Genomic DNA, 9,589 nt, shown 5'->3' with positions numbered 1-9,589 from the left:
CTCCGACCCTGCGTGGGGTCGGAGAATCCCGCCCCATATCGTTTTCTGTACTTAAACTGCGGAAGCGCTGAATGTGAAAACCAGTTGTAAGTGTTCTTTATCATAAAATCAAGGTTGCGTGGCATACATTCACTTGCTGCATGAGACACTGCCAGCTGAATGGAGTGACAAACACACTTGATGAGATTTAAATGTGGAAGTTCTGACTTTAACTTGGTGTACACTCCATTATTAATACCAACCATTACTGAGGCATTGTCTGTCCCCAGTGCAAGAAGGTTCTGCAAATCTAATCCGTGTTTCCTTAAAGAAGCTTTCAGGGCATCACAAATTGCTTCTGCATTACATTCATTCAGTTCAATGAAATCCAGGAAGCTCACAACAACTTGTTGCTTGGCATCAGAGTAATATCTAATCACCAATCCCAACACCTTCAAGGTGGATATGTCATTGCTTTCATCAATTATTAAACTAAATTTCCTCTGCCCAATGTCAAGCACCAGGTCCTCATCAAAATGGGGTGCTAGCACATTTTTAATAACTCCAATGCACTTTGACCTCTTCATTTTAAGGTCACTGCATGCTTTACTGTCACTAAAACAGGCTTTGCAAACATCATTTAAATGGTCTGCCACCCTCACTGAACAGTTCTGCTATGAACAGTGCCAGTTTTCCCTCTGTTCTTTTAGTGTCATTTGATACACTTTTGAAAGGCAGCACACCTTGACGCTGTGAGCTGAATGGCCCCTCTGCCTTCTTGTGCTTGTCTGTTTTCCTGTGTCTTTCTATATCACTTAACTTGGCCGATATTATATACTTGCAGTATTTACAAAAACATTTTCTGTCGTCTCCTTCGACTCTATTCAGCCAGTTTTGTATCTAATGTCACTTAGCCACTCAGCACGGAAACGTTGTTCATACTGGGTCTTTCCCATTATAAGGGCAACAAGTGTGGCACTTTAAAAAGACTTGATCCTCTACAAGGAGTGCGGGTGCGGCCCAGCCATGAGGATATTCACGACTGATTCAGGCAGGACGCGTCACGGTACGGCGGGGTGCCACGACTGAATACAGGACTAGTACACGTACAAGGAGTCACGACTGAGTCCAGGAACAGGAGATGTAACTGATGCTCCCGTCAAAGAAGCTGGCATCGTGTATGAATGCACTCATCCATGTAACGTTTTGGTATCTTACAGCGTCAATATCAGCCTGCAAGTGTATTTTTATTTAATTTCTATTTAGTTTGTGTGGCGTCGTAATAAATACACTGAAGGTGAAAATGCGCTAAATTTGCCGCGAGAACTGATGAAAAGCGCTAAAATAGAGCTGTGGCGCAATATGAAAAATGTTTGCGCTAAGTAGGAGAAAAAAGCGCTAGATCTAGCGCGAAAAGCACTAAGTTGGCAAACCTGTTGGACAATTGCAGGGCTGACACTCCTGCCCTCTGAGTCCTCTTACCACCCTCAGCTGCAGTCACACCCCCTGTCCCTGACTACTTTCCAACCAGGTGGCTCAATCCTAAGAGGTCTGCCCACCTTGTGGTGAATCACAATCCCAGTAATTCACACTGTTATATTGTATGTGTTGTGTCTCTGTAAGCTCGGTATACGAGCAGTTGCGCGGCTCTGCCCATAGGGTGAGGTGAGGAGTTTGTACTGGGCTCCACCCTTGGCTCCGCCCATGGCACCTCCCACTAACTGGAAGTATAAAGATCTGCAGTTGTGAGCCTGCTGCCAGTTCATCTCGTCGCAGGCAGGCTCAGTTATAAGACTATTAAAACCACTGTTCTCTTCCAACCTGTGAATTGATAGTCACATCACACCGACTGAAACAAACCCAGATAACCATCTCCTTTGTTGATGTGTTACCATGTTCACAAATCAGCCTCCAGCTCAATGACTCTCAGCCAAAGTTCCTCAAGTTGCAAGCTTACTGCAGACGTGTTTGACTTGGGTCACAATTTTATCCAGGAGCTCCCATGTAGTGCAAGCTTGGCACATCACCTGTCCTACCACCCTTAATGTGTTTTAAATAATTTCTTAACTAAATTATTTACTTATAGTGCTTTTTATGTTTTTTATTTCGTAACCACCAAGTTATTTAAAACCTAGGGAAATAGTAAAACGTATCTAGAAATGAGATTTTCACCATATAACTGATTTAATTCCCTATCATAACAATCACTGGTAAAGGGTGAGAAAGATAGAAAAATAGCAAAGGGAAACAAAGACCTCGGGTGGAATTCTCCGACCCCCCCGTAGGGTCGGGAAATCGCCCAGGGCCGGCATGAATCCCGCCCCCACCGTGGCCGGAATTCTCCGCCGCCCGAGAATCGGCGGGAGCGGGAATCAAGCCCCGCCGATTGGCGTGCCCTCCGCGGCGATTCTCCGGCCCGCAATGGGCCGAAGTCCCGCTGCTGACAGGCCTCTCCCGCCAACGGAAATTGGAGCACCTCTGGTGCCGGTCGGATTGGCGGTGCGAGCGGGCCCCTGGGGTCCTGGGGAGGGGGGGGCGCTTGGACCCTAGGGGGTGTCCCCCACGGTGGCCTGGCCCGCGATCGGGGCCCACCAATCGGCGGGCGGCCCAGTGCCATGGGGGCACTCTTTTTCTTCCGCCGCCGCCACGGCCTCCACCATGGCGGAGGCGGAAGAGACCCCTCTACCACGCATGCGCCGGTGTGACATCAGCGGCCGCGACGCACCGGCGCATGCGTGGACCGGCGAAGGCCTTTCGACCAGCCCCGATGCCGGGCGGCATAGCGCCAAAGGCCGTTGGTGCCATCGGCGGAGCGGAAACCACTCCGGCGCGGGCCTAGCCCCTAAAGTGGCAGAGAATTCCGCACCTTTGGGGAGGCCCGAAGCCAAAGTGGTTGGCACCACTGCGCTACGCCAGGACCCCCCGGCCCGCCGGGTAGGGGAGAATCCCTGCCCTCATATTCGTCACCACCAAACGGACCAAACTTCAAACTTGCACTTTGCGCATTTTGTTTACTATTGGCTGCACTGAAGACTTTCAAATTATAGACAACTTGACTGGGACTGCAGTAACCAGTTATCTAATTAACTACTGATCTCCCACAGTTTTGTTTTCTGAACTTCGAGCATCCAATTATTTTTTCCAATTAAGGGGCAATCTATCATGGCCAATCCACCAAGCCTGCACATGGGGGTGAAACCCATGCAGACACAGGGAGAATGTGCAAACTCCACATGGACAGTGACCTGCAGCCGGGATCGAACCCGGGTTCTCGGCGCTGTGAGCCACCAGTGCTAACCACTGCGCCGCCGTCTTGCCCATGAACTCCCACAGTTGAGAGTGATTTTACCCAGTCTAACTGCTAGAAAGGAAGAATTTAGCCCACTTACAGAGTTCTTTCCAGTTATTGCTAATTACAGACCAGATTAGATTTTAAGAGCAAATCTAAGACAAAGATTAGCACTCTAAACTCCCCATTTGCCAAAACTCCAAACTTGCATTCTGATCCTTGATGCAGTCCATTTGAAATTCAACAGTGGAAGCTCAACACCATCATTGAGACAACGCAACACCTTGGCTTCAAAATATATCAGGCCTGCAGTGAATATGGCCTACTAATATTCATTTTTGCCAAATGTGTGTGTGTGTGTGCGTGTATTTGTAATCTTGGGTGGAATGTTAGCATTTTTTAAAGTAAGTGTTGACCTGGGCAGGAAAAGCAGCGCACTGCCCGCCAACTCCACTGCCGGCCTTTCCCGCCATATTTTTTGACAGTTAGTTAAAAATATTCAGGAGTCGTGTCCCACGACATTGTTCTAGCAGCGTGGGCTCTGATGGCTTTCAAGTGATCTTTTAAAACGTTGCCCTGTATGAAAAAATAAAATAAGAAGCCCCCCTCCCCCACTGACCTCCCCAACAGAAGCTGCCCTCCCCAACAGTGCCACTCGGCACTGCCCCCAGCAGTGCCTGGGCACTACGCTGTGCCAGGGGGCAGTGCCAGGGCATTACCCTCTCAACCCTGTGGGCTGTACTCACCTGTATATCCCGGCCAGTCTCTTCACCAGATCCCCGTTTGTCCAGACGTGTGGTAAACCCCATCAACCTGGGAGGGGGGAAGATTATCTAATGTAAGGGGGGTAATAGAGAGGGGAAGCCCGCTAATTAGATTTAAATGGAGTTTCTGACCTCTTATGGTGGGAATCCCATAATGTCATTGATGGGGATGGGGACAATAGGAAGAGGAAACCCGCCGGCATGAAAGCCCTTTGAGGACTCCCACCGGATTCTCCTTGATGTGTTGGGTAAGCTGGGTCTGCGAGGACTGCGTTTACTGCAGCAGTGAGAGAGACAGGCTTCCAACACTTGAAGAAATGCAACTCGATTTTATTGAACTCTTCACTATCATACATACTTTAACTGTGGGTTGACACTATGCTGAGTTTACTGGAGACCTGAGGCTAACCTGACCAGACTATCTTACTACCACATGGTGCATGTTCTAGTTGTTGCTCACGGGCTCTGACTGTCTCAGATGCTGCATCCCAAGAGAGCGGGAAAACTAGTGCCCTCTGGCTTTATAGTGGTCGTGCTCTGTCTGGTGATTGGCTGCTGTGTTCTGTGAGTTCATTGGTCATCCTTTGTGTCAATCACTGCCTGTCTGTGCACCATCATATACCTGTGTGTATATCATGACACTCCCCACCCTTCCCCCACCCCCACCCCAGCTTTACTTCCTGCTGGAAACAGAGGCGGAGAATCCCGTCCATTAACTTTTCTTCAGAATTCCAGGGCAACAGAGTTAAATAAATGCACCTTTTCTTTTTTTTTTAGGTAAAAAGGTTTTGCTGCTGGGTAATTTCAAATTAAATTTCTCATGCACACACACATACATACATATAATGTCCATGGGCATCTTTGGGGAAACACCTTTAATAGCATCTGTGGCACACACAAGAATTGGATAGTCATTGAGTGTGGATGATTTGTTTCAACCAGATTAGATTATCTTGTTTAACAGTCAAGCACACTTCAACACAACAGCCTTTGATTTATCTAGTCTACCCAGAACACCTATGATAATACTGTACTTTGCCCTGGAGATGCTAAAGGTATATTATAAGCTGTCTAAACATTTTCTTTTCCTGCTAATCACTGTCTTTTCAAGAAGCACCATGACCCTGTTGCAAGTTCTGGTGACTACTTTCAATGGCATTGCAGTCTCACTGAACAAATGACCCTGGGGCATCGTCCTGATTCTATCTCCCCAGTGCAGCTTGCTGAAGTGTCCATATAGATTGCAAATTTTGCCTTTCAGAATCTGAACTGGCACATTCAATGTTCTACCTTTTACTTTTATAGAAACAAATTGTATTTGGTAAGTGGACATGAATTGGTCCTTTTACTATTCAAACACTGAGAAAATGTCAACAGTGATTAAAACTAGAGGTCACACAATAGAAAGTAGTCACTAGAAAAAAGTTCTGTACTCAGAGACAGTTTAAAATGTGGACCTCATGACTACAAGGGTATTTGAGGTGAATATCATAGATATATTTAAGTCTTGCTTGGTCTCAAGTGAGACAAAGTGTGCCAATAACTCATTCAGAACAGCCCTGAATATCCTACTCCAATTGTTACAAGATCAGCAGTGAGTGAAAACTTCAGGTGACTTTCTCTTGTGAAAGAAAAGTAATTATCTTGCAATATTTGAATTTAATGCCATTGTTTCTAGGGATGAATTTTTAGCTGAGTCAAATTGAACGAGCAAGTGTGGCACTCTTTGCTCCTTCGATGAAATCTACAATTTACTGGACCGGTGGAGGAGCATGTGTGAGCTATGTCTGCACAATTGGCTTGATGAATGTTCTGGTGAGTGCACTAGCTTTGTTTCAAAACCTGATTTTTGTTTTTGAGACAGTCCATAACTGAAAGAGCCACTAGATCTTTGGGTTTCTGGAAAAGACAGTTGTGAATTCATGTTTCTGCGTGTGGCATTAGATTTCTGGGATATTAGATTGCGACCTCAGGTTGTTGAGGAAACAGAAGCTTTAACAATGTTGTACATGTTAATTACTGCAAAATAAACCCTTTGGCACTGAAAATTAATTATTACGATTGTGGGCTCTCATTCCTTTAGGCATTCGTTGTTGCAGATTTTAAAAATGTACGGTTTAAAATTCTGTATGGCCTCTGATTGCAATATCTGCAAACCCATTGAGAAGGCATGTGTTGAAGTCACGTGAGTATAAAGGATAGCTTTTAACTAAATGCATGCCGGTGATGTTTGAAAGGGAAATTGGTACTTGTGGAACCATACTGTAGCAAAACTGACACTTTCAGAGGGGAGCAGGTTGGAGCAAAAATTGCCGAAAACCTTGTGAAAGCAAAGAATATGATAGGAACCAGAAATGACAGGAATTGAACAATGAACTTCAAAGCCTATTTCTCCTAAGTGCTCACTCTAGTGGGGATGTCATAGCAATACAATAAGGGCTGGAATTACATATTGTTTCGATGCATCTTTTCTTATTGTCTGAATGAATTGTTGTTGACAAGGCTATTCATGTGTCTTTAGTTGGTGGTGTTTTTTCTTAATTAAAGATGCACTGGGAGCTAAAAGCAATGGGCCTTGAGAATAGGTGTGGCACTCACAATGAGAGTTAACAGTGTCTGTTTCTTCTGATGCATGCGGCACACCCATTTTGTGCTGCTTCCAAATGAATGAGATCATTGTGCAGCCAACATTAACTGTGCTGTTGAGTGGTTGCATACCTTTGAAAAATGGTGCAGTAGTTATCACTGCTGCCTCACAGCACCATGGACCTGGGTTTGATTCCAGCCTTGGGTGTGGAGTTTTTACTTTCTCCCCATGTCTGTGTGGGTTTCCTTTGGGTGCTCTGATCTCCTGCCACAGTCCAAAGATATGCAGGTTAGGTGGATTGGCTATGCTCAAATTTCCCTTTAGTGTACAAAGATATACAGTGTATATAAAGGTCTGTGGCATAGTAGCACAGTAGCACAGTGGGTAGCACTGTTGCTTCAGAGCTCCAGGGTCCCAGTTTGGATTCCCAGCTTGGGTCATTGTCTGTGTGAAGCTTCACAATCTCCCTGGTTTCCTCTGGGTGCTCTGGTTTCCTCCCAAAAGTCCCGAAAGACGTGCTGTCAGGTGAATTGGACATTCTGAATTTGCCCTCTGTGTCCCTGAACAGGCGTCGGAATGTGGCGACGAGGAGTTTTTCACAGTAACTTCATTGCAGTGTTATTGTAAGCCTACTTGTGACAATAAAGATTATTATTATTAGGTGGGGTTATGGGGTTGGGTGTGTGGGCTTAGGTAGGGCTCTGTTTCGAAGGGCCGGTGCAGAATCGATAGTCCAAATGCCCTCCTTCTGCACTGTAGGATTTCTATGGATTCTAAGTGGGATGAACCTGCACTTCTTAACAGGAAAGTGGATTGTGGCTGGAGAAGGTGCTGGAAGTCGTGGACCCAAACACGACACAGTGTCTAATGGCTGATGATATAGCTTCCATAACAGAAGCCACCAGCACCATCGGGAAAGCTTAGATTATATCAGGCAAGGAAAGCTTGCTGACACACATGCTCAAACTTCTCTAATGTGAACTCAGATTGCCACTATCATAATCGTGGATATTGGTTGCCCAAGGAGATTCCAGTGTATCACAACAGTCCAGCAATCGGTACTCCAACAACAAGGCTGCTGTTCTTTTTATTCGTTCATGGGATATGGGTGTTGAAGGCTGGACCAGCATTTATTGCCCATCACAGAGGTCATTTAAGAGTCAACCACATTGCTGTGGATTTGGAGTCACATGTCGGCCAGACCAGATTTCCTTCCTGAAAGAACATTAGTGAATCAGCTGGGCTATTATGACAATCGACAGTGGTTTCATGGCCACCTTTAGACTTTTTTTTAAATTACAGATTTTTAAAAAAAAATTGAAATCAAATTTAGTGATGCAATTCAAATCTGTGTCCCCAGATCTTGACTCCGGGTCTCTGGATCACTAGTCCAGCAACAATACCACTGTGCCATTGCCTCCCCGCCACTACTGAGGTGGGGGCAGGGGTGGGGGTAAGGGAGTTTGAACTTGCTCTCCTCTGTTAGAGTGTCAGCATTTATCCTCTCACCACTGCCACTCTGCCAATGCCCTTCTGTTGCTTGTCAGTCAACCAGCCAAGGATGCTGCTCCCCATGTCATGTTGGTGCACTCTGCGACTGAGCATTCTCGTACCAGAGGCCATTGTGCAGGACATCTGAAGTCTCCTCTGCCGAAAGTCAGCAATCTTTCACCATCCATGATGCAGTAATTGGAGCAGAATCACACGGGATCACTAGGAGAGGCAAAGGCACCTGCAGGACAAGCCCCAAGGGAAGGCACCTGCAGGACAAGCCCCAAGGGAAGGCACCTGCAGGACAAGCCCCAAGGGAAGGCACCTGCAGGACAAGCCCCAAGGGAAGGCACCTGCAGGACAAGCCCCAAGGGAAGGCACCTGCAGGACAAGCCCCAAGGGAAGGCACCTGCAGGACAAGCCCCAAAGGAAGGCACCTGCAGGACAAGCCCCAAAGGAAGGCACCTGCAGGACAAGCCCCAAGAGAAGGCACCTGCAGGACAAGCCCCAAGGGAAGGCACCTGCAGGACAAGCCCCAAGGGAAGGCACCTGCAGGACAAGCCCCAAGGGAAGGCACCTGCAGGACAAGCCCCAAAGGAAGGTACCTGCAGGACAAGCCCCAAGGGAAGGCACTTGCAGGACAAGCCCCAAAGGAAGGTACCTGCAGGACAAGCCCCAAGGGAAGGCACCTGCAGGACAAGCCCCAAGGGAAGGCACTTGCAGGACAAGCCCCAAGGGAAGGCACCTGCAGGACAAGCCCCAAAGGAAGGCACCTGCAGGACAAGCCCCAAGGGAAGGCACCTGCAGGACAAGCCCCAAGGGAAGGCACCTGCAGGACAAGCCCCAAGGGAAGGCACCTGCAGGACAAGCCCCAAGGGAAGGCACCTGCAGGACATGCCCCAAGGGAAGGCACCTGCAGGACATGCCCCAAGGGAAGGCACCTGCAGGAGAAGCCCCAAGGGAAGGCACCTGCAGGACAAGCCCCAAAGGAAGGTACCTGCAGGACAAGCCCCAAGGGAAGGCACTTGCAGGACAAGCCCCAAAGGAAGGTACCTGCAGGACAAGCCCCAAGGGAAGGCACCTGCAGGACAAGCCCCAAGGGAAGGCACCTGCAGGACAAGCCCCAAGGGAAGGCACCTGCAGGACAAGCCCCAAGGGAAGGCACCTGCAGGACAAGCCCCAAGGGAAGGCACCTGCAGGACAAGCCCCAAGGGAAGGCAACCAGGGGGATTAGTTGACATTTGTATGCAACATGGCATGGTTTTGTTTATAAATTTGAATTGGAATCTTTATTTTACTGTTGCCTTTAATTTTCCGTTGAACTGAAGCAGACACTGAAGTTGTCAGTGATATAGAGGGGCTGTTAGCAAATGGGGAATTGGAGTTATGTTTATTGGTATTGCAATCACCGAAATTCTTCACAGACAGTTCCACTTCCTGGGCTGGAGGCATCTATTTTCATGATAGGGACACAGTGTG

The 9,589-nt window shown here is 47.6% G+C and overlaps 1 protein-coding gene across 1 annotated transcript; it reads left to right on the top strand.

Annotated features, from left to right (window-relative positions):
- Nucleotides 1–5,835: 5,835 nt before the first annotated feature.
- On the top strand, nucleotides 5,836–9,348 carry LOC119954758 (trans-Golgi network integral membrane protein 2-like). The gene is made up of 2 exons (XM_038780301.1): nucleotides 5,836–5,847; nucleotides 8,236–9,348. Exons 1-2 carry the CDS (start codon nucleotides 5,836–5,838, stop codon nucleotides 9,346–9,348), a joined length of 1,125 nt encoding a protein of 374 aa, XP_038636229.1.
- The last annotated feature ends 241 nt before the right edge of the window (nucleotides 9,349–9,589 follow it).

The sequence above is a fragment of the Scyliorhinus canicula genome, chromosome 20 (assembly GCF_902713615.1).
Source record: "Scyliorhinus canicula chromosome 20, sScyCan1.1, whole genome shotgun sequence".
Lineage (NCBI taxonomy): Eukaryota > Metazoa > Chordata > Chondrichthyes > Carcharhiniformes > Scyliorhinidae > Scyliorhinus > Scyliorhinus canicula.
The sequence above is the reverse complement of the archived record's forward strand: the minus strand, read 5'-3'. Positions and strand labels throughout refer to the sequence as shown.